Source organism: Mustela nivalis (genome assembly GCF_964662115.1).
Source record: "Mustela nivalis genome assembly, chromosome: 18".
In the NCBI taxonomy this organism is placed as follows: Eukaryota; Metazoa; Chordata; class Mammalia; order Carnivora; family Mustelidae; genus Mustela; species Mustela nivalis.
In genome coordinates this window covers 18,458,920-18,483,920 of record NC_139037.1, presented here as the reverse complement: position 1 = coordinate 18,483,920, position 25,001 = coordinate 18,458,920, and the positions used below count along the sequence as shown (strand labels likewise).

The window sequence follows — 25,001 nt, the reverse complement described above, 5'->3', positions numbered from 1 at the left end:
TTGTAAGCAGTCTGGATTCGTGTTTATTGAAGCCAGTAATTAGAGACATCTTCTCTTCCAGCACTAGAAAGCAAGGTTCCACATGACTGCATAACTGCATCCGGCTAGAGCCACACCCCTGGACTAAGGCTGGTGGGGGAATAATCTGCAGTCCTAATTTTAAGTTAAAAACACCAATAAACTTAGTATAGAGATGACAGTGAACTTTCACTTACAGCATCAACATTGTTAAGGTCATGATGTACAGAGCAGTCACTTTCAACTTTGTTAAACTAATAAAAAACAACAAAGTCTTCAGTTTAAATAGTGATTTTAAAATGCCAATCCAAAAAAAAAAAAAAAAAAAGTGCAAACAAAATTAAATAATTCTAGCAGCATACCCGTTGCATTTTTAGGAAAGACCAATTCATGGCCCTTATGGCCACATCCTCAAGGTTGGGCTTATTTCTTTGATTTTTTCCATTTTAAAGACAAACAGCAGATGTAACCACTATAATATATATAAATAGTCATAAAATTGTCTTTAACAGTCTACCATACAAGTGTATTCTGCAAATAAAATGAGTTTTACTTTAAAAAGTAAAGGCTGTTTACTGTTCGCCCTTTGGTTCCACTGCTTGAAAACCCCGAAATAACAAAAAATATCTCCCCACCTCCCCCCCAAAAGAACCCTGCAGCTTCCCAAAGTTGGTAGACTTTGGCAACCACTGAGCACATGAAATTACACGCACCAGTGTCTTGTTACTAGGAGCATCCACTTGTCATGAGAAACTAAAAGTGATCTCCAAGAAACCTTCCCTCACAAGACAGGTGTCTTAGCATTTCATCATTTTATATTGACACAAAAGTGCTTTTCAGTTTAAATGACAAAAAAAAATTTTTTTTAAGAAAATTTTGCATTACAATTTGAAATCATACTGTATGCCCTGAGGGCATGTGCCTTTCCAATAATTCTTTCTTGTTTCTGAGGTCACTCATTTGCCCCCACCCCCACCCCAGCTGCTGTGGAGAGAGGGGTTAAGGGACCCATCATCAGTGTGGCCACAGCTGTATTTACTGGTCACTACACCACAGCTATCCTTATACAGTCAGTTTACCGTCATTATCTGGACGATCTAGTAATCGGAAGCCACAATACATTTAAAAACAAAAACTGAATTTAAAAAGGGGTGAAAAAGTGTATTTTTAACAATAAAACTGGCACAAGGAACATGTTTCTGTTTGTCGGAAAGGCAACTAAATACTCAGCTTTCTCCTTAACAGTGTTCAGACCTTTACAAAAAAAGCAATTCAAGACAGTCTTAGAGTCTTTTCTTGTTATATAACACAGGATATTAAGTTATGCCCAGTACTACATTAGTGGTCAGTCAAATGTGGTATGTAAAAGTAATGACATTAGGGAAGTTATGCTCAGACACAGTACAACAAACATTCATATAAAAAAAAGTAAACTCCACATAAGTGAACTGTGGTTTTTTTCCCTTGGTTTGACAACAAATGTTTTATACATTATATTAATGGTAGTGTTTGCATTCAAATGTTCTGTCACATATAAAATTGAAAGTGCCATTTCAAATCCACAGAAATCATTTCCAGAATGGTGGTATGACATGACGATGTGTATGAAATTTGCCCTAAATGGAAACACTGAAACACTTATTTCCATAAGGGAAAAAAAAAAAAAAAAAAAAGCTACACTTTATGAAAAACACAAACAAGAGAAATGTATCATTTCCATTTTCAATATAAAACATTCACACTTATTTGTCCATCTGATAGCACTAATCAGACCAGAGAGCTAGGACAAGACCCTTTTGCATCAATGGAACTCCATGAAGGTTTCCACAGACCGTAAGGCAGGGATTGGTGCAAGCCAATTCAGAGTGCAATTACATTACAAACCTCCCTCAAACTTTGTGTAGCACATTGCATTATGGTAAAATGAGAGGTTGGTTACCCATTCTCTATTAGTAGGCCAGCCTGTGGTAGTATAAAAAAATTTATTTTAATTTAAAAAACAAAGCAGGAGCTATTTAGAAAACAATTCAAAGTAAACTAATTTTGTAACTGCTGACTTTAAACACACCCCACAGTGACTGTCTGCCCTGATGCAAACCCGTGGAGCCCAGCACGTCCCACGAGACATGGCCTGGGCCACACACGTGACTGTGAGGCAGCCGCCATCTTCCCCTCCCGTGTCAACTCCACCTGACTCAGGCACCCCCACACTCTACACATCTGTTGTAAGTTAAAGATGCATTCAGAACAAGTCTAATTCCCATTTTTCTTAGTGTTTAGTCTGGAAATGTTTCTGATTTTAAGCCTTAAAAATGATTACTCGACTTTCTACTGACCACACAGTATTTACTCACACTGCTCATCTCTGCCTTCCTCATCTCCTTCAACATTCGGCTTCCCCACCATCACTTCTCTCATTCCTCCTTTCAGCCTTTCTCTTTCCTGGACTTGCTGCTACTTAATCTGCTTCCCAAGAACAAGTGAATTTGCTAACACGCAACTTGTCAGACTAAGCACCCTCTGATCAATGATTTCCTGGTCTCCTTTGCTCCACCCTGAAAGAAAGCAGGCCTTCTTCCTCTCATCTACCTTCCCTTCCACAAGAAGCCCAGCTGCACTTGCTTCCCACGGGAGAGCCGCATGCCTGAGAGTCCAAGGGTTATCCTTAACAAAGGGGTCTGACACGTAACCTTCCTAAATGTGTATTTCATACTCGGACGAGTCAATGAAGTATTTTTTAAGTTCATCTCCCCTGCCCCAAAAAACTGATAGCATGTGCCATATCAGAAAAATCCTTGTCTTAGCAGATCAATATACATAGTTATTTGGTCATTTTACATATGCACTTTTTAAGGAGGATCAGGCTTCATTTTCTGTTGAAGAGTTTGTTACCATGGAGTCTGGTTTTCGAGTCATTCTATCCAGTTCTTCCTGAACATTTGTCAACACAGTCTTTTGTCCTTAAAAAAAAAAAAAAAAAAAAAAAAAGTCAGCAGTGACGGGGGAAATTATTTTCCTAAAAGGAACATTTAAAATTACAGACTTCTGTAATCATTTGTGGCGATACCAACCTCAGGAGAATAAAACCAAGTCTTTTTTCAGTGCAATGATTATAAGGAGATCCACTAATTCAACCCTTCTCAATTCCAAACATCACAGGTCTGAGTTCCCCTGGATACATAACTGCCCCCTGCCTAGGGATGCCTTTGTGCCAAATATAAGGGCCTTTCTGAAAACACTCTTACTACCCAACTCCAACCCCATGCACTGTCATCACCTCCTTCTTAGAGGCGGTATGTGAGTTTCTGGTATACCAAAAACTACTTTCTGTGCCTCAGAACAGGTGTTTAGGTTTTGTTTTTAATTACAACACTCTAACACACGGGCAGTCCGGAAACACCATGTTTCAGTAAGAATATAAGACTAAAGCCAGACATTTCAATACTGCACAAAGTCGGTCCTCATATTCTTTTGTTATCAAATGCTAACTGAGGCCTGGAAATGACCCTTATCTCCTATCAGGGGATACCAGCCTGCAGCCTGGGCTACCAGACCCAACTGAGATTAAGAACCGAGGAGTCCCTGAAGGTCTGGCTGACCTAAGCATGGAGTGATCTCCTGTGGACCTCCTCTCATCTGAAAACACCAATTAGGGAAAATACTGTATTAACATTTCTTATGGTCAACGGAAAAGTAAAAGCAAAAACCTTATGGTCTCAAGCTTCCTGGCAAAGTGGGTAATTCCCAAGGAACTTGGCTCTTCTGTTTCAGAGGCCTCCAAGACAAAGACTTGCCCTGCGGCCCACAAGGAAGGACAGGAGGGTGGGCTGCCACAGACAGGAGTATGTGTGACAAGTGGGGAGCTTCATGGAGGAGGAAGGGACGACCCTCCAGGGAGACAGGGAGGGGTCACAGGCTCCAGCTCATGGCAAGACTAGGCACAGTGAACAAAAATCTTTATAAAGCATCATAGAATACTAAATATCATAAATAAAATATCCTCCCATGACCTCCCATGAATAGCTTGGACACCAGTCACATGTACAGTTTAGAATGTACCTCAATTCACCCAACAGTCAGTTCCTGAGAACCCAATGTACATAAATTCTACCCTAAATGTGCCAAGGAAACCTGCAAGCTAGTAAGGTAATCCTACTGTAAAGTGTCCTGCTCCGTTTAAGGTACGGAGGAGTTTACTTGCTTGGCTGCTCAGAACACGGAGGATCTGCATGTCAGGTGAAGGCAGATGCTCCTGTCCACTCGCGCCCCCACCCCCACATCCAGTGCTGGTCAACCACAAGGATCAGAGATCTCCAAGGGCCCTTTGGTACCTGACTTCTTAGCTGTGCTCTGCACACCACTAGCACCAGGACTGCCAGGAGAACCTGTTTTTTTACTCAGCAGGCTGTTGAAGAAGCTGGCCAACACACCTTCACTTGCGGCATTATCTATGGAAACATTAAGAAAAAGAGCATCACGCCACTGGACGACCCAACACCACCACAAAACTAGTTTTCAGCTTGGAATTATCCATTTGTGGCTATCATCTTCCCTATACACTAAGCACATTCATTCACTCTCACTCCTTATATACAGCCACTGTTAGCGTGATTAAGTGCAAACCTGTTTACATTTTCTATCTGTTTAGGGACATAATATAACTCTTGCTCCACCTCATCTCCCCATCTACGAGGCAGTGTTTTTCAAAATTTTATAAGCTCCTTTTTTAAAGATTTTATTTATTTATTTGACAGAGAGAGAAATCCCAAGTAGGCAGAGAGGCAGCCAGAGAGAGAGGGAGAAGCAGGCTCTTTGCTGAGTAGAGTCCTGACGCGGGACTCGATCCCACCACCCTGAGATCATGACCTAAACTGAAGACAGAGGCTTAACCCACTGAGCCACCCAGGTGCCCCAAAAAATGACTTTTTTTTTTTTTTTTAAAGATTTTGCTTATTTATTTGACAGACAGAGATCACAAGCAGGCAGAGAGAGAGAAGAGGAAGCAGGCTCCCTGCTGAGCAGAGAGCCTGATGTGAGGCTCGATCCCAGGACTCTGGGATCGTGACCTGGGCCGAAGCAGAGGCTTTAACCCACTGAGTCACCTAGATGCCCCCCAAAATGACTTCTTATGTTGTGTTTCTCTCTGAAGGAACCCTCATGGCCTAACTGGGGTCTTAGATGCAGAGGTCATTGATTCCAACAAAGGGACAGACCTTGGTCCCTGTCAACTGTGAGCCCCCTCCCTTTGAGCAAGAAAAAGGGGAAAGCAGCCCCTTCTTGGGAGAAGTGAACAGCCCAGCTGTCATGAGTGTCCACCTTTGAAACCCAGCCACCGAAGCCCTTCAGGGCTCAGGCCTAAGACTAAGCACTCTCCAGAGACAGGATACATACTTTTGATGTTGGGATCCGGCTTCTTTACTGATGTGCCTGGGGAGGCGCTAGGTACACTGGCTGGCCCTCCCCGGCCCTGAGTTCTTGGGGAGCCAGAGGGTCCTCTTGCAGGGGATTCCTAAGTCCAAAACCAGCCCAAGTTACACAAAGGCATAAAAATAACAGGAAATAAATATTTCAAAAATGAAGACATTCTCTGCAGGATGTTTTTCAGTCTAGGGAGACAGGTGGCAGGACTGGGAGTTTGTTCCAGCTCAGTCTCTTTCTAGACTTTAGTTTCTCCTTAGAGAAGAGATATCAAGATCAAGGTAATAAAGCCTGCTCCTCTATTTCCCTGAGCTATATTCCTTCATCAGACATTTCCTGAGTCCTTATTAAGTTCCTGGCCCTGGGCCTTCAGAGAAACCAAATTCCCTTGAAAATACAAAAACCCACACAAATACAGGCTCTTAGAAATAATGGCATGAAGTTTGAAGACACCTACAACACTGAGCCTTGACCCTGTTTAGTTTAAGGTACTCACAGAGGCTCTCGTAGGCGTGGCTGGCTGCTTGGCAAGGAGTGACTGCAAAGAGAGGGACATATTGGCCATTAACCAAGGCCTGCAGAGTGCACTGAAGAAACACTTCCAGAGCACTCTGCAGAAACACTTACTTTCCAGTGTTCCACTAGAGGGCGCCATGAACAACCAAGCCATAGATTTTATATTATGCATGCAGAAAGTTTAAATTCAGCAATTTGGTATATATTGAAAAAAATAATCCAAGTAACCAGTTCTGGAGCTAAGGAAGCAAGGAGGGCACAGAAGAAGGGACCGGTTGGCAAAAGAACTATCAACACCCCAGCCCGCTGAGCTGCCTGCACCATCTGGTGGATCCGTGAGACGGCTAAGAGACAGGTCTAACAATACTGCTAGTAAAACAGAAAGGTGAGACTGGGTTTCCATTCCAACTTTCAGCTTGGGGAAGTTACTCTCTTCACCTAAAAAATGGATATGTCAGCTCTCCTGCCTTCATGCACAAGGCTGTGTGGAGCAATGTAAAAAAACGGAAGTGAGGTCAAGGCACTTGGTAAACTGTCAATACAGGAGGTATTATGTCAGGAAACCTAGTTTCCAGACAGAAAGGTTACTTAAAATGATACTAAACCTCACACCGCTGAGAATCTGCAAGCAGGCAGTGGATCACCTGAGGCAAACAGTCTAACCCCTACTCTGTACCAATGCTAGAAATGGGAGGGAACAAGGAGACCTGGTTACAAGCCCGTTAATGCTGCAAGCTCTTTGTGATGGCCTCAGCCTCACCCCACGGGGCTGGTATTTCACTCACGAGAAGGTCTCTGCTCTGGCCTCCCAGATTCTTCTTACCTGTTGTTTCATTAGGAACACCTGCTCATCCTCCGCTGCCAACTCTTTGTCATGGACTAGCTGTGAAGTAAAGTGACATACTCATTTGTGGTCACAGGGCAAGAACACCCAAACTACTATCAAAATTCTCAATGAAAGAAGAATCCTGGGCTCGGGTCGCAACATGGGACAATCCTGGGGAGAGTCTCTGCTGCAAATGCACCATTCTGTTTTTCCTAGTCTGGAAACAACTCTGTTCCAAGACCAGCCTTGGCATGTGGCCAACTGACGTATTTAAGTCTGGCAGGTTCTAAACACATCCCCGGTCAGGGCCAGGGCCTAACCCTAACCCTGCAGGTCAGAGAAGCACAAGGATCTCCTAACAGTTATCCAGAGGCAGTGGTGGACTGTCAGGACTTAGTGGGAAACTTCAGCCCAACTCCATGTGGGCACTCCATCACTCATGCCCCACCACCTGGAGCCATTCACTTAACACCAGACTTGAGCTGACTTTTTTTTTTTTTTTTTTTAAAAAGGCCCTTGGATTACTTTTTTCTTCCCCTGAAAGTGGTTCAATATGCAAAACATATTTTCCTTATAGGTTTCTTGTCTCACAAAACAAACAAACAAAGAAACCTCCAACAAAACACAAACCCTACATCCCAAAAGTGACTGACATGGGTACCTTTCTCACAGGTGGTTTCACAATAAAATCTTCATATGCATCTTCTGGCTTCACAGTTGTGAAATTTTCATGTAAAATTGCTATTTTCTTTTCATTGTCCCAACCTGCAGGTCTAAAAGCAAGGAAATGGGAATTGATTTGGTTCTCCTGGGACTGTCTCACAGCACTTTAGACTTTAGAGCACATTCTGGGTTAGAGAGGGCTCTCAGATGAGAGCCTTTTCCACAAGATCTGATCTGTAGTTGCTGGGGCTGGCTTGTAGCTTGTGGCAAACAAGTCAACATTTAGTGCCAGCATAACCCATCAGCTTGACATCACAGGTCCTACTCCAGACTGAGCTCATGGGCCCAATATCCAAGGAGCCAAAATGAGAGCTGATGAACTACACGTGCTGACCCACAGGAAGTGCTCAGAGCTTTCACACGGCTCCACCCAGAAGAGCAAGGACACAATGGGGCCTTACTCCGACAGCGGAGGATACAAAGAACAGCACAGAGGACAGAGCTCAGGATGAGACTGTTTGTCTTGGGCTTCAGTGCAGAGGAGCTCTCTCTGAGAACTCTTCCGTTTTTTCTTATGGACTGCTTCATTAATGTTCCTGGTGTGGGAAGATACAGAGCAAAGGAGGGCACGAAGGCAACTACACTCACCTGGGCCCCAAAGCAAAGGGACACAAGCAGTCCTTGAGGTTCCTACATGGGTGCTGCCCTGAATGATTTCGCTAAGCAGGATGGCACCCAGGTTCCATTAAGTTACGCTGCAGTAGCTTACATTCCCACCAGGCTCTGCTGGTGCAGCATTGGTGGTATAGTGGTGAGCATAGATGCCTTCCACCAGGCTCTCCTGAAAGAGCAACTGCAGAAAGCCCTACACAACATACTTTTGAACTCTACAAGCTGCACAAAATGGCACCTGACTGTTCTTGCAGGACTCCCTTTCCCCACATAACCCCAGCTTCACAGCTCTGTGACCAGACTGCGTTCTCAGCTCCACCCTGACTTGCCAGCTTCCAAACAGCTAAACTCCCAACAGGATCAAAGACACAAAGGGACAAGGTGTGATCAAGATGCCACCAGGACCCAGGCGGCCTTTGGAAGCTGTGAGATGCTTCTCCTCTCCACAACAGCCCCAGTCCCCAATCCATCTTCCTGGGCTTCCTGTTCCTCAGGATCCCAAGTGATTTGGGCACCCACATACCACTCACTGAGCTTGTGTCTTTTTTGCCTTCCTAACTGCTCTGGACAACAATTCTCTAAAATCCATCTTGGGCTCTAGCTTCGCCATCCGTAAGCAGACTGAATCGGGCTCTCCCTGAATGTCCAGGAAGCAACCCTATTCAGTCCCCACAGCTCTTGGCTTTCACATCTTCAGCCTTCTCAGAAACTGTCCCTCCTGCCCCTCCACTCCTTCTGGCCTGCTAGGCGCACACACTCAGCCTTCCGTCATCACCCCTCTGCCCTCCCTGCCATACCGCCTCCACTACCCCGTAACTGCCCCACCCCTGCCCTCTAGTCGTGTGTGCAGGGACAACATCTTGTTAATTTCAGCATCCTTAGCATAGAACCTGGGCATCTAGGAAGTGATCAGTAGTTCCTTAAGAACTGTAATTTCCAAGTCAAGAGAATATTTAAGCTTAAAACACCAATCTACTAGCACAAGTCCTCTCGGAGGCCATATAGCTTCAACATTCACTCATGCATCCAAAATGCTCATCATTCTCCAGGAACAGAAAGATACTAACTGGAGCAAACAGGTATCCAAATCTCTGCCCAAGACCATCAGCCCCAGTAGCTCCTAATATATGAAGTGCTAAAAACCCAGTAAATATTCAGTATAGCTGAAGTCCATGCCAACTAGGTTCACCAGTGAAGGTGCTCGCAATCTTCCCAGCCTATGGCAAAGAAATCAAATACTTCAATAGAAGAGATCAGGCTCCACAAAGCCCAGTTCCCTACACTTCAACTCCCTCTTCCAGCCAGTATTCTATCAGAGCTGACACCAAGTGGCAAAAATGGCTAGCTTAAGTTTTGGCACCTTGCTCTCAATGAAGAAAGGCAGCACCCCTGGTCTCACTTCACCTACTTCCCTCAGAGTAGAGGCAGAATGGGCAAGTCATCTGGAGAGGAGTTGGGCGTATCTATCCCTTGTGAGGTCCAGCCCAAGCACTTCACCCCAAGGCAGCAGAAAGCTGGCTGTGTACAACAGAAACAGAAGGAACCTCACTTGGAAGGATAAAATGCGAAGGGTAAATGTACTATAAAAAGAAGCATTTAAAACAAAAAAGGATTTGAAATAACCTATATGGAACTCACATAAAAACTGCATCCTTTTCCACAACTAAGGCAGGTGTGATAAAGTGGAAGCCATACGTTTTATGAACAATGTACTTATACAGTAAGTCGAGGTTTTTCTCCTCCTTCACTGATGTGTAAATCAAGGCTGCTCCATCTAATCAATCTGCTTAAGGAAAACAAATTCATTGCAAAAAGATAATGGCAAACATATGCAAGCATAATCCTCAAAGTACTACTCACAGGTGAATCAGTTTTTGAATAACATAGGATCACTAGAAAGCATTAAAACTTTTTAAAATTTGGGACGCCTGGGTGGCTCAGTTGGTTAAGCAGCTGCCTTCGGCTCAGGTCATGATCCCAGCGTCCTGGGATTGAGTCCCACATCGGGCTCCTTGCTCCGCAGGGAGCCTGCTTCTCCCTCTGACTCTGCCTTCCACTCTGTCTGCCTGTGCTCACTTTCGCTCGCGCTCTCTCTCTGACAAATAAATAAAATCTTAAAAAAAAAAACTTTTTAAAATTAAAGCAGTAATCATAACAGATGAACATGTCAAATGCATAGAGCATGTCAAGGCTGGCAGACCATGCACTTCATTTAACACACAGACTGCTACCTTTTGATCCATCAGGCTGATGCCTAAGCAGTCAAGTTAATGGCTCTGAGGTTAGCCCAGAAAAACAACCTCAGCATATCCAAGGTACACAGACTCGTTCCTAGACAGATGTGCACACGAGATCCGATTTATCATTAAGCACATCAAAGACATGGGTGCCTAACATGTAGCAGCACCCTTCACTGAACTGGACAAGATAAAAGGCCCAGAGGAAATGGTAGGGACCTATCCCTCCTCCCCATATTCCAGAGCACGGGTCCATAGCACCAACTGCTATTGTATTTTTATAGAAGTAAGACTCAAAAAGACTGCTGACACATTATCTCTCTCCAAGACAGCACACAACAAACATATAGGAAAACCTGTGTGGCATCGAAACCAATATTGTGTTGGGTAATTTACTTTTTCTGCAAAAAAGCAAAGTTTATAAAGATTTCCAAGATATGACAAAAGTAGTTTGGTAGTAAGACTACCCATATCAGCTTTCTTTTTACTATGAAAGCCTTATTAAATGTACAGCAATAAAAAAAAATAGATGAAGGACACAAATTAGCACATCTCAAATTCCGATGCAGTAAAATACAAAATTAGTAAAAAGATGTACATAATTTCGCCATGGCAGAAGACTTGTTCTGAATTCAGGATGTACTTGAGCTTTCTTTTTTTTTTTTTTTTTTAAAAGATTTATTTATTTGACAGAGAGAAATCACAAGTAGACAGAGAGGCAGCCAGAGAGAGAGAGAGGGAAGCAAGCTCCCTGCGGAGCAGAGAGCTCGATGCGGGACCCGATCCCAGGACCCTGAGATCATGACCTGAGCCGAAGGCAGCGGCTTAATCCACTGAGCCACCCAGGCGCCCCTGTACTTGAGCTTTCTGAAGATGCCCTGTCTGGACAACAGCCTGGCTTGGCACAGAGCGGGGAGTCTGTGCTCTGATGCCCTGACACAGCGTTCCAAGGATACACTGGAGGCAGAACCTCCGTAGGTGTGACTGGATGAAGTCAAAGTGCTCGTCCCTGTAATCATGCTCCTTCTCCAGGACACTCACCGCATCACACTGCAGGGATGGCAGAAAGAGAAAGGAGTCATCTTTTTGCTTCTCTCCCCGCTGAGATGGGAATAGCATCATCTTTAAAGTTTCATAGTTCCAAAAAATAAAGCCATAGCCAAAGGTCTAAGCATTAATTAGACAAGAGTCAAAAACAACTGGGAATTTTTTTCACCCTGGACCACAGTTTCCAGAGCTGTAAAGTGGGGACCGAACAGTCTGATCACCTCACAGTTGTTCTAAGAATTAAACACAGTCACATGAGGAAGCAGGCCGTGGGACTTGGCTGTGCACTGCACACTCCATAGGACTCCTGTTTCACAGAATATACTGCAAATGGCACACTTTGTGACTGAGAAAAAGTACTTTTGAAACCCAAAATGCTGTGTGTGTTTTAAGTCTATTTATTTATTTAAATAATCTCTACATGCAATGTGGGGCTCAAACTCACAACCTGAAATCAAGAGCCCCAGAGTCTTCCGACTGAGCAAGTGAGGTGTCCAAAAACCCAAAACAACTTTATTTCTCTCTGACTGAACTTTTCAATGATGACTAAAAAGTCATCATTCTATAGGGTAGAAGAAATTGAAACTTTGCATTCCCTTCCTTCTTTTTCTATTGAGTGTTATGTTCCTTTCTGAAAGTCATCTAAAATCCAACAGATTTTATGAGACCAAAACCCTACAGAATTCTGCTCTTATTATTATTTTTTACCATCAACTTGGGCTAGACCAACTGGTTCACAGAGCCTTAAGAAAGCTGCTTTTAGTTTTAAGTTTGAATCACTCAATAAAGTAGACAGTGCTTCATGGAGAGATTAACTCAAACTATGAACAAACTGAATCATGTCATGTTTCCAGCAACAACACTAAATGACAATATTCTCCAGCCTGACCTATTCAATGTATCTTAATGAATCCCGAATTAGTACAATTCTCCCTTAGGAAGACACACAAGCTAAGCTCCTTAGTTTCTTTCAGACGGTGACTGTACACTGGCCAAACCCAGCCAGATTTACAACTCCCTGGCACATACCTTTGTGCATACCACCAACACTGGGATTCCCAGGTTATGAGTCAGCATATTGTCACCAAGAGGCAAGGCAACATTTTCTTCATCAGGACCTGACGTCAAAGGTCCTCTTCTCTGTGGGGAACCTTGACAACCTTCTTCAGGCTCAACATAGTCTTGAAAATCTTTCACAACTACAGATGAAAAATGGAAAAGAAAATCACACGCAAATAAACACACACACCAGTTTTAGAAAACCAAAAAAGGCAGTAAAAAAAAAAAAGCACAAAACATAAAGAGTCATGACACACTTCCCAACTCTGCTCTACTGCGGTATTCGGGATTTGGAGGTAGTGATGCAAAATCCCAATTCTGACACATTCAGTCTGAGCACTGTAACTTCAGAGCAGCAAAGACATACTCCTGGACATCTTGAAATAATAAAAATTAAAAAATTATTCAACTCTTAAATAGGCTTTAATTTTTTTACCTACTCTTTTTTAAAATATTTTATTTTTAAGTAATCTCTACACCCAATGTGGGGATCAAAGTCAACCACGACATCAAGAGTTGCATGCTCTACCAACTGAACCAGGCGGGTGCCCCTTAAATAGGTTTTAAAAATTTCTAAGCTCTTAATATCTTCTATTATGAAAAAAAGCCACATTTCTTAATATCTAATATTTTTTTAAAAATGAGACTAGTAAAACCATCTGAATTCCACAAGAAAATGCTGTTTCCACTCAGCTGACACATGTCTGCACTAACGAGTGAGGCCGGACTTGGCCAGCCCATCCACATCTCTTCATCACCCTCACTCTTGTGGACTCAGTCTCATCTTTCGAAGATCCTGAGTCACTGTGCAATGCTGAACAACCAGTTCCCGCCTAACACATGAAGGAGTCAGCAGTATAACGTCCACTTCTTGGCACAGGCAGTCACTACTTCAGGCCAAGAGTGCAATCCCACAGGAGCGCCTTTAGGCTGAGAATGGTCCATGGCCCTGATGAAGCTAAGTGAACACAAAGCTCACAGACCACAGCTTTTCATGGGTACTTCAAGGCTTACATCTCAGGCCAGAAAACAAGGATATGATACTTAGAGCTACTTTGAGCTAGAAGAGCAAATATGAAGCTCTATACCCTCTATACCCAATGGGACAAAAGGACCAAAATGCCTTTTAGTCTCATCCACAACATGCTCATTAAAAAAATGCAAATAAATGGATTAAAGAGAACCTAAAGAGAGGTATACATACTACTTTCATCCATAGAACAGGTTTCCAACATTTTTTTAAATATATTTTTTAAAGATTTTATTTATCTATTTGACAGACAAAGATCACAAGTAGGCAGAGAGCCAGGCAGAGAGAGGGGAGGAAGCAGGCTCCTTGCCAAGCAGAGAGGGCTCAATCCCAGGACCCTCGGATCATGACCTGAGCTGAAGGCAGAGGCTTTCACCCACTGAGCCACCCAGATGCCTGTTTCAAACATTTTTTAAGGGAGGCAGAGGCAAAGGGAGATGAAGAGGGAAAGAAGCTTTTAAGATTTTATTTGTCAGAGAGAGAGAGAGCACACATGCATACAAGCAGAAGGAGCAGTGCAGGCAAAGGGAGAAGCAGGCTCCCTGCTGAGCAAGGAGCCTGACTCAAACCCAGGAACCTCGGGGATCATCCCTTCCCTGATCCGAAGGCAAACGCTTAGCCAACTGAGTCACTCAGGTATCCCACAATTTCTCCTCATCAAGCTCATTCATATAATTTCATTGTCAATATAAACAGTCAAGAGATCTTTACTATATTTCGAAAAAAAGACCATTGAAGGGTTTTCTGACGCACTTAGCATGACTGTTGAAGGATTTTGAAGAAATCAAAGGTTCTCAAATTTTCTCCCTGAAAGCATTTTTTTTTTAGAAGACTGAATTTGGGCACCTGGGTGGCTCAGTGGGTTAAGCCTCTGCCTTCAGCTGAGGTCATGATCTCAGGGTCCTGGGGTCAAGTCCCGAATCGGTCTCTGCTCTGCAGGGAGCTTGCTTCCTTTCTCTCTTTGCCTGCCTCTCTGCCTACTTGTGATCTCTCTCCGTCAAATAAATAAGTAAAATCTTAAAAAAATTAAACAAACAAATAAATAAAAAGATCATATTTATTTATTTGACAGAGATCACAAGCAGGCAGAACAGCAGGCAGGGGTGGTGGGGTGGGAAGCAGGCTCCCGCCGAGCAGAGCCCAATGCGGGGCTTGATTCCAGGATCCCGGAATCATGACCTGAGCTGAAGGTAGAGCCTTTAACCCACTGAGCCACCCAGATGCCCCCCCTGCATTTTAACAAATCTTCAGATCAATAGAAAATAAAATGCCTTAAGTCTGGGTAATACCTATGACTGCCCAACATCACATAAGGCACTCAATCAGGAATTCCAAGAGAGTGAGCATGGCAGAGCCTAGAGCAAGTTACAGGTCAGCTAAGTGGCTATGGGAAGTGAGGCAGGGCTAGGGCAGCTCCAATGGTGAGCTCCAGGAAAATCCGTCACCCAGCGCCCTGCATGAACTGCTGTATTTTACATATGCCAGGATGTAAAAATAGTTGGGAAGCCCGGGGTTAGACTGACTTAACTATGGCTATCCAGCAACTGTAGGAAACACACATGTTTTTAATAACTCAGCATTCTAGAAAGTAAGTTCTAGAAGGCAATGTAAGTGTCCATAACATAGCGGTTGGTGAAAAAGGAGGATAAAAACATACTGACCATGTAATTCAGGTAATAAAATGTGCATTTCCCTTAGGGTACACACATGCCACAGTATTAACAATTTCTCGCCAATGGTGGGATGGCCAGTATTTACAGTCTACCTGGGGGTCCCCCTTTAGCATTTCATGGGAGTGGGAAGGGGAAGGAGATCAGAGTGCTCTACCCTAGCTGTTGCCTCTCTCTCTCTCTCTCTCTCATCTTTTCCCTCCTACCTCATTGATCATCCACTGGTTCCACAATTCTGAAAACATCCCACAGAAAGCGCCTAATCTTTTTTCTCTATTTGATAAGCAAGGGAAGTCCCAGACATAAAGCAGGAAAGACTAACCTACACAAGCACCACCTTCTAGCAGCTCTGGGGTTGCTCTGCCCTCCCCCATCACCGCCAGTCAAACAGATGCCATAGACTCAGGGCTGCTGGGGAACCAAACCTGAAGGAATGGCTCACCATGGAGCAGCATTCCACACTCAGCAGACTGGAGACTGGTGTTGGATTGGAACTAGGCTGGGTGCAGCCCTTTACTCGTTCAATACAAAACCTAGAGTCCAACTGATCTGCAAAGCAGGAATCTGATGAGCAAGATGGCTGACTGCTTTATAAAAATGTAACCTAAAGCCAGCACTAACAAAGGCACTCCTTCAACATGCAGCACAAAGGCATTATTACCATCCAAACATCTCAGAGGGAGGGCAGTGAAAACAACAGAGGCCTTCAGAAGGATAAGCAGAGTCAGGAGGCATGGACGTGGTTCCAATAATCGCTAGTTGCCAGCCTGTGTCCTCTCTTCCCTTCTTCCTTATAACCAAACCCAACCCTGAAACACCAGAACATATGGCCATTCAGAACTACATTTCCCAGCCTCCTTAGGAAGACGATAGACACGCACCCTTCAGCCCCTTTTTCCTCTTCCTCCATGTGCTGTCTGGAACACGGATGTGAAGGCTACAGCTCTAGTTGTCCAGAGGAAGAGAACCACACCCTAGAGATGACAAAGCAATAAGGAGAAGGAGCCAGCATCTCTGACCTGCGTCCCCAGAGCTGCTTTTCAGGCCGCAACTGCTTACCTCTGGATTTCATTTATAGGACAGAGAAATCAACTTGTCTTGTTTAAACCCCTGTTATTTTGGGTTTTATGTCACAAGCAGCTGAAACTAATCCTAAGTGACAGACATCAATGACTAAGCACAAAATAAATTTAATAGTTCATGGGGCTACAAGCTCCCAGGAGCAGGCATCTTGTCTGCTGTGTGCATCTCTGCTGCCTAGAACAGACCCAGCACAAGACAAGACACTTTTCCTATCTGGAAAAGAACAATATGCTTGGCTTGAGTTTACTTTTTTGTTTCAAAAGTATTCACAAGGTTGTAACACTAAGAAAACAGACTCAGAGACTGAAATCTTCAGGGTATTAACCCATTAATCTGGTAAGATGCTAAAAGGGCAGTGAAAGACAAAGAGCTCTTCAGCCTCAGAACTATTCTAAGAAGTTGTCTTTAAGGTCTCTATTCCAGGGGAAAAAGAGGTATTATCTAGAAAGGTCAGTGGTTGAAGACAGATGAGCTAAGCTGCGTGCGTAACAACTGCTGTAGAACACATGCGGGTGACCTAGGAAACACACATGCATACAGCAAACCAAAGATTTAGATGTTAAACTCCCATTTTAGCTAGTGTGGGACAAGAACAAGGGGGATTCATGATAGGAAGACACACAGCCAGAGAGCTGATTTAGAAAGCACATCAAAATTTCTGAACCCTTCCGCCAGTAAGTGTGAAGATCCTGTGTGCCATGCCCTAGAAGCCCTTATTAATTCACTAAAGGGAATGATGTCATCCTGTGGCAAAGAGCCAGGCTGAGCCCAGACTGCCCTGGCCAAGACTGCTGCTGCTGCACACGGCCACAGCCCCAGCCCCTGCCCCTCCCATTTCCCTGGCAAGTGGACAGAAGCTGATGTAAGTGCACAGAATCAAGGGAAAGGAAAAATAAGCTTCTGAATCACAGTAAGGAAAAACAAAACAAAACAAAACAAAACAAAACAAACTTCATTTAATTTGAAAGTTCCCTATTGTCAAAAGGACTTGGGTGTCTTAGTCTCAAAATAGCCTTTCATTTTAATGACAAAAAAATGACCTTCCTATTTCTAACTAAGATCATACTTGCTGAATCTCAAGATGAACTAAGGTAAAAGCTGAAAGATTTGTCTTTTGTAGGGCTTCCTTTAAGCCTGACAGTAAGAGAGTCCATGGGGCCTCAATGGAATCCCAGGGCAATGGACTCAAGCTGCAGATCCCACGTTAAGTCTCCACAGCCACTGATACTAACTCAGCAGCCAGAGTAACAGATAAATGAAAAGACCCACAGAACTGACTCAAATTTGAGAGGCAAGGAAAGAACCCTTATTTTAAAAGAGAACCAATGAAGAACAAGGAATATGAATTTGTTCTTTCTTCAACTGTGATGCTTGAGAATAAGACTAAATTAAATACTTTTTGACTACTGAATGTACAAAAGCAATTCTGAAATAAATGGCGCTAACAAAACCACATACTCCATAACCGAAGCTTTGTAACCTCTTGACACTGAAAAGGAAGGTGGCTTGAACCACCCATAGACACTAGTTAATTTTCCAATTATGAAAATCCTATTGTACTTACACTTCCGTTCCAGTTCCCTCATTTCTTCTGGTGGAATTTTCATTTTATCAATGTGCTCACGTAAAACACTAGCCCATTTCTGTAGAGATTCCATCACGGTCCAAGGCCTAGACATGTCTGCGACAAAAATGACCAATGTCTCCGGCAAGGATTCAGCGGAAACTGCAAACTTCAGCAAGCCTTTGTGGTATAGGTCTCCATCCAGAATCCACACATTGCAGCGTGTGTGATCTGAAAAAAGTAGGTAAAGTTAAGTTACTACCTGACAAAAACCATCAGCACAGCTGGAAAAACCCACATTGAGAACTTGAGGAGCACCTGGGTGGTTCAGTCAGTTAAGCAATTGCCCCCGGCTGAGGTCATGATCTTGGGGTCCTGGGATTGAGCCCTGCATCAGTGCATCATGCTCCCAGCTTAGTGGGGTCTGCTTTTTTCTCTCCCTCTACCCTTCCCCTGCTCTGCTGCTTGTGTGTGCTGTCAAATAAATAAAATCTTGAAAAAGAAAAAAAAAAAACTTGAAGGTGACAGCCACAGAATTCCAGACAAAACCAAAAAGAAATCTTTTTTTTTTTTTTTTAAGATTTTATTTATTCATTTGAGAGAGAAAGATCCCAAGTAGGCAGAGAGGCAGGCAAAGAGAGAAGCAGGCCCCCACGGAGAAGAGAGCCCGATGCTGGGACCCTGGGATTATGACCCGAGCCGAAGGCAGAGGCTCTAACCCACTGAGCCACCCAGGCGCCCTCCAAAAAGAAATCCTAACTGGAAAACAGCCCAAGTGCTCAGTGAGCAGTAACCCTTGGTCAAGAGGCCTGTTGAACTATCTACACTTTAAAATTTTTTTAACTACAATAATATGTTACATCCACATCTAAAGAGATTCCAGCAATGTCTGAGGAATAAAGAGTGAAGGGCATTTTAGCTCTCAATAAGAATCAAAAGATACATATAAAAGCAAAAATGTTCATTGGTCAACTGCACCACAGTCTACGTAATCCATTCTCAGCTATCAGCAAATCTATGAAGCAGTAAACTGTGCCGAACAGCCTGCGGTTAAACAAGCTCTTCTTGTCATGCACACTAAACAGGGAGTTCACATACTACAAACGGTGCCAAAGAGACAGGATCTTTGCGTTTAAATGCCAAGATAAAATTATTACATATAAAAACTGAGGTATGAAATATTGGATGCCTGGTGATATTAAGGAATTAGTTATTTTTGGTATAAGAAGAATATAGCTATGTTTTTAAAAATCCTCATCTTTTAGGGGCATCTGGGTGGCTCAGTCCGTTAAGCTTCTGCCTTTGGCTCAGGTCATGATCCCAGGGTCCCTGCTTGTGCTCTCACATTCTCTCTCTCTCTCTCAAATGAATAAAAAAATCTTAAAAAAAAAAAGTCCCTATTTTTACCATACATATGGAAGTATTTATAAACAAAATGATACAATGTCTAAAATTTGCTTCAACATAATCCAGTGTGGAGTGAAAGGAGAAGCAAGTTAGAGTATAGTTGAAATAAAATTGCTACAGAACTGTTTAAGGTAACTGTTCAAGGCAAATAACACATACACTGGGTTTCATGATCCTAAGTCTATGTTGTACCTATTTTTAAAGGTTTTTCCATAATAAAAAGTTAAACATACACACAAATGTGCAACTACTGACATTTAATGAAGAACATGATTCCAAAATTATACCTGGATGATCAAACCACAGAAGATAAGTCTCCATAATGATAACCTATTTTAAAAAGTTTTTAGGTATCATTTTTGAGAAATATTTTTTCAGAAACGTGCCTTGAGTGAGAACTCCTACAACCAGTATCATTTCACTATTTTCTTTCCCAACAAACTCCAAAATACACTCTAAAAACCCATGTTCTGTTAGCTATCCTTTTTTGTGTTAACTGATTCATTAAAACAAATGCTGTTCAAAATGTTATATTCATGACTATTTCAACAGTATAAGCTATCTACATCTAACTAAACTTTCAAAATTCTAATAAATTTTAGACAGTGGTTTTGGTTTGGGTTCTGTGGATGTCTTCAAAGATACTGCTCTGTACCTGAAGCCCACTGATTTTAATGCCTACCCCTCACCAGGCATGGTTCCTTTCTTTAGCTTCTCTTCCCACTGCCCACTACACATAATCACTCACTTACATGGAGATCATACACACCACATGTGATGTTAAACGAATGCCCAGAACCCTGACACATCATGTCCCACCACAAACTAGGGATAAGCCAGAGATCATTTTCTCTACCTGTATGATGGTCTGCAAAAATGTATTATTTATAACCCACTCACATCAAACAATAAAAAAGACTATTGCTGAAAGATGTATAACTAACCACTGGTAAGGGCAACTCCTCCAATAAAAAAAAAAAAGACCTGCAAGTAGGTGGCCTAAAAATGCCAGAGACCAGTAAATTCTTAAGGCAACCTTAAAGAATCTGAAATAAATGTTAACGGGTTCTTCAACTCAAAGGCAAGTGAATATTGGTTAATCTGATGCTTTGGTATGATATATATTTATATCATCTTGATATAATTAGCATTTCTACATAATTAGCATTTCTACATTGCCACAAAGACTCAGAAAAATGCTACTATGAACATCTATTAAGCTGTTATTCTCTAAATCATACCAATTTCAAATTCTCCAGTAGGACATGGTAAAGTAAGTGTGCCCAAATCAGTCTGCCAAGCATTTCTCTCATAGAAAGGTCCAAAGCATTTATGCTTTTATTTTTCCCAAAGCTTTTAAGAATATCTTTTTTACTACCTTTATGTGCATTTGAAACTTTACCTTCAATATCTCCTTTTAATTGGGGGCTACCCGGAACAATAGTTAATGGTCCCAATTCCTCATTTTTATTAACATACTCTAAAAAGGAAAAGTGGGTAGGGGTGCCTGGCCATCTCAGTCGGAAGAGCATGAGACTCTTTTTTTTTTTTTTAAGATTTTATTTATTTATTTGATAGAGATCACAAGTAGGCAGAGAGAGAGAGAGGAGGAAGCAGGCTCCCTGCTGAGCAGAGAACCCGATGCAGGGCTTGATCCCAGGACCCTGGGATCATGACCTGAGCCGAAGGCAGAGGCTTTAACCCACTGAGCCTCCCAGGCGCCCCGAGCATGAGACTCTTTATCTTGGGGCTGTGAATTTGATGGTGGCAGAGATTATTTAAAGAAATAAACTTAAAAAAAAAAAAAAAAAAAAAGACATATGTTTCATCTGTTCACCTGTGACTAACTCTCTTAGAACTAAACAGAAAACTGAGACTGACCAGACACATTACAGGAGCCACAACCATGGAGTCTGAGTCATGCATAAGCCCCTTAACACAGATCAACATTTCACTTACCATCTCGGTCCTCATCATGGACGCTGAGGTAGAGATACTCTAGGCCTCTTCCTTTTTTGCCATGCTCAGCTCCTTGAAGTTTAGTCATGAGGGTTGTTTTCCCAGAGCCATCTTCACCTACAAATGATATACATAAGAAGGCAAAGTGTGCCATTTATTCTAGGCAAGGATGGGAAGTCTTGACACTTACACAAGTGACAACTGAGAATTTCACACAAAGCCTGCTGAGGTCTCACCTGCATTTATCATAAACAGAGCAGGCTTTGCTTTAAGAGTGGCTGAGGAGGATGGTGATAAAGGTGGCAAATTCTAAGATCTAAAATGACATTCTACTGCAGTCATCCTTATTTCATAGTCATTCCTTTATTACATGGAATAAGGCAGCCCCTCTCTACAATTTGTAAGACATGCAGTGCTCGCTTCAGCAGCACATATACAATTTATAAGACACACATTTGAAGAAGTGAAAGTAAAGGTGGAGTCAGTTTCTCACAAAATAAACTTTTACTATAAAAAAAGCAAGAAATCTTCAAAATAAAATATAGTTAACCTTAAAGCCCAGGAACTTTGAACTAAAAAAAAAGTCTGATCCTGCCTCAACATCATGAAGAATAGAAGCTATTATTCACTTCTGATTTTAGTACCTCTCTTTCATAAGCCATCCTGAAGGCTAGGAAACCGGTGAAAATAATTACAGACCTAAGCAGAACTCATGGGCAGAGTCTCAGTAATTATCAAGCACCTCCTCATTCCCCTCCCACCAACTAACAACCACCCCCACCCCCGAAAAAGAAACCTTAAACATTAAAACAAACCACCACCCAGAAACATTACTAAGCACCCCTGGGATTTAATAATATGGAATTACAGGACATGAGAATGGAGAGGCATTCCACAGATCAAAGGCCTCCTCTCCATCCCCCATGCCACTACCCCATTCAGATACTCCACATTCCATCTGGGCCATGGTGAACACTTGACAGCCTGACATCAATACCTGCTCATTTTTGCCACCAGCAACTCTGCTCCCAGAATTCCCTTTCTAAAGCACAGATCTGGTGACCTTGATGCTGCATTTAATGAAGATCTCTGAAGGTCCTCTATTACCTTCTGTAGTGACCATCACCTAAAAACCATAAGTTTCTCTCAAACACACTGAGAAAGCCACCCTAACAGTGATCGCCAGGAGGATGAGGATGGAGGAGAAACAAAAGACCCTTGAAAGTCAGGGGCCTCCAGTAAAAAGCATCAACTCTTCAGTCTTCCAAATCTGCCCCAACTTACTTCATCCATCACCTTCCACAAGGAGCTTCTGGCAGCTTTCAACCCCCTACACCCTCCTGTCACCTCTGTGTTCCTGCAAACACTAACCCTCTGTGCCCCTGCATGTTGACATCCTTCAAAACACCTGACCCCAAAACATCAAACAATGTGATGCTCCCGCAATAATCTTGCTATGCCAATATGGTGTAGCACAATTACCAACACGTTAGTCTCTCATTAACCTGAGGTTCTCATGCAAAGTCTGAAGGATGTCTGTGCTGCTCCGTGCCCAGCCTACAGGAACCACTCAATCAATGGGTTCTCTGGATGAATGAACCTGACCAAACCCCCTCACTTGTAGAAGGAGCGGAGACCAGACACACTAACGGACGTGACCCAGGTAACCCAGTAGTAAGGGCTGGAATAATGCAGCGAAGTCCCTAGTAAGGACTCCAAGACCTACTGTCGTCCAACTGTCCACACTACTCATGAAGATGAAGGAGTGCCCCGGTGTCATCTCTAGCCCTGACCCCAAGTCACCTCATTCCCCCACCCCCTTCCCCGAACCTTCTCATATTCTCTCCCCCGTCCCTACACCAGCAATTTGGTGAACTTCGAGGCTATGAAGGCAGGAAATCAGAGGCATTTAAAGCAAGGTTGATGTTGCTGCAAGTGACTAAGGAATGTGCCGGCAACTCCATGCCAGCATCACTCGACTCTCCAAAAGAGATATCCCAAGCTCAGGCAAGTGGACTTGGCCACGCTCCGGCTGTGCAGCCAGGATCTCCAGCCCTCCCGGGCGAGGCAGGCCGCGCGGGCAGACGGGAGGTGAGAGAGAGGCTGGGACCTGTGAGAGGAGCGCCCACCTCGCCCACCTCGCCCACCCCAGCTTCCCGGGCAACGCCCCGCCTCCGGCGCTCACCGAAGACCAGGATGTTCTTGCCGGACGGCAGCTTGGACCTAGCGCGGGTGGACACCTCGCTCAGGATCGAGGACCTGTGGGGACAACAGCGGAGCGGTCAGCCCCGGGGCTAGACTGGACCCGACTGGACCTGCTCTGCCCGCGACGGCCCGTCAGACTGTCCGACGGTCCAGCCCAGTCCGGCCGGCTCCCCGCCCGGCCGCGCCCTCCCCGGCCCAGCCAGCTCAGCTCGGCCGCCTCGCGGTCTTACCATAGGCTCTGGCCCTCTTCCTCCTCACTGGTTAGGTCGCCGGCGGCCGCCACCGCGGGCCCGTTCGGGCCCAGCAGCAGCTTCTTCTCCACCCCCACCGGCGCCATCTTGCCAACTGCAGCCACAAAGAGGGCCCTCCCCCGGGCCCGCCGAGGACCCGCGAGGACCCTGGCCGGGCCGCCCGCCGCCCGCCCCGCGCCACACCTCACGCCACCTGCCCTGCAGGGTCCACGCCGCCCACCGCGCCCCGTCGGGCCCACGATGTCCGCAAGCTCCCACAAGACTGTGAGACCGCGGCCGTGGGGGAAGGTGGGCGGCGGTCAGGCGGCCGCCGGGACAGCCATGCGCAGAGAGGCGACGGCGGCTGCAGGGGGAGCCGCCCGGACGGGGGGAGCGCGGGCGGCCTCTGCTGGCCAAGGGGCGCAGCGATATCCTGCCTGGTGCAATCGCCCAGCAGGGCTCTCGAGGTGCGCCGTCGGGGGTCAGGAAGCCAAGTGGGCTGGCGCGAAAAGCTCAGGCTTTGGAGTGAGACCAATGCACGACAGCGCCATTTATCTGGCGCTTACCTGTGCCACAGCCACACATTATCTCACTGAATCGTATCTAACCCTTGCACAGATGAGGAACCTGAAGCTTGGAAAACTTAAGAAACCTGCCCAAGGACCGCAATGCCCCAAGACAGCATCCCAATACTTCAATCTTACGCACTGAGATTAAACTATTATATCATGAACTTTGCCCAATTCTCACCAAGCCCCGCATTGAAAGATGGACCTTAAACTAGACGCTCAACTCCTCATAAATATCCTTTCAACTCCTCTTTCCTTGACCCTATTAAAACTGCGAGATAGTGATCTTTTCCACAGTAAACAATACACTTGTTACTAAGGGTTTTTTTTTTTAAGATTTTATTTATTTATTGGACAGACAGAGATTACAAGTAGGCAGAGAGGCAGGCAGAGAGAGGAGGAAGCAGGCTTCCCGCTGGGCAGAGAGCCCGGCGTAGGGCTCAATCCCAGGACTCTGGGATCATGACCTGAGCCGAAGGCAGAGGCTTTAACCCACTGAGCCACCCAGGCGCCCCACGGATTTTTTTTTTTTTTAATTGTATTTCCAGGGAGCTAGCATTTCACACCAGAAACAGGCGGCTTTAATATCCTTTCTCCGGACGGAGGAGGAACGAAAAAGATGTGAAAGGATAAAGGTCAAGAAGCAACAAGGGGAAGTATGGAAGTAATGGGAAAAAACTAGGACATTTCACCTATGGAGCTTAACGTTACGTGTGGCCTCTGAGGGCTCTTTGCTGTCCTCAAAACAGCTCACTTTATAAGGCATTTCTAAATATCACAAGGAAGTGGGATATGGCAGAAAAGCAACCACCTACATCAGTTTCAAAT

The 25,001-nt window shown here is 44.2% G+C and overlaps 1 protein-coding gene across 3 annotated transcripts; it reads right to left on the bottom strand.

Annotated features, from left to right (window-relative positions):
• DYNC1LI2 (dynein cytoplasmic 1 light intermediate chain 2) lies at nt 1-23,947 on the bottom strand. Of its 3 annotated transcripts, XM_082711983.1 has the most exons (13): nt 23,605-23,947; nt 23,355-23,428; nt 21,170-21,286; nt 17,804-18,034; nt 12,427-12,596; nt 11,307-11,400; nt 9,752-9,887; nt 7,440-7,551; nt 6,776-6,835; nt 5,933-5,974; nt 5,410-5,527; nt 4,350-4,466; nt 1-2,978 (listed from the first exon to the last, which is right to left on the bottom strand). In XM_082711983.1, the coding sequence occupies exons 1-13, from the start codon at nt 23,709-23,711 to the stop codon at nt 2,878-2,880; spliced, it is 1,479 nt and encodes a 492-aa protein (XP_082568109.1). In that variant the 5' UTR covers nt 23,712-23,947; the 3' UTR covers nt 1-2,877. The 3 variants fall into 3 exon arrangements, with proteins under 3 accessions (XP_082568109.1, XP_082568110.1, XP_082568111.1); XM_082711984.1 differs by lacking the exon at nt 5,933-5,974 and having other exon boundaries at nt 23,605-23,943; XM_082711985.1 differs by lacking the exons at nt 1-2,978; nt 4,350-4,466; nt 5,410-5,527; nt 5,933-5,974 and adding an exon at nt 6,125-6,191 and having other exon boundaries at nt 6,738-6,835; nt 23,605-23,943.
• Between the last annotated feature and the right edge of the window lie 1,054 nt (nt 23,948-25,001).

Bases quoted from the DNA above. Each gene is read 5' to 3' on its own strand.
- DYNC1LI2 (XM_082711983.1), bottom strand. From the start codon at position 23,711: ATGGCGCCGGTGGGGGTGGAGAAGAAGCTGCTGCTGGGCCCGAACGGG. The intron at 12,597-17,803 runs GTAAGTACAATA...TTTCATCTGTAG, and splicing joins GAGGGAACTGGAACGGAAGT to TTGTGAAAGATTTTCAAGAC. The intron at 6,836-7,439 runs GTACCCATGTCA...TTTACTTCACAG, and splicing joins TGAAACCACCTGTGAGAAAG to CTAGTCCATGACAAAGAGTT.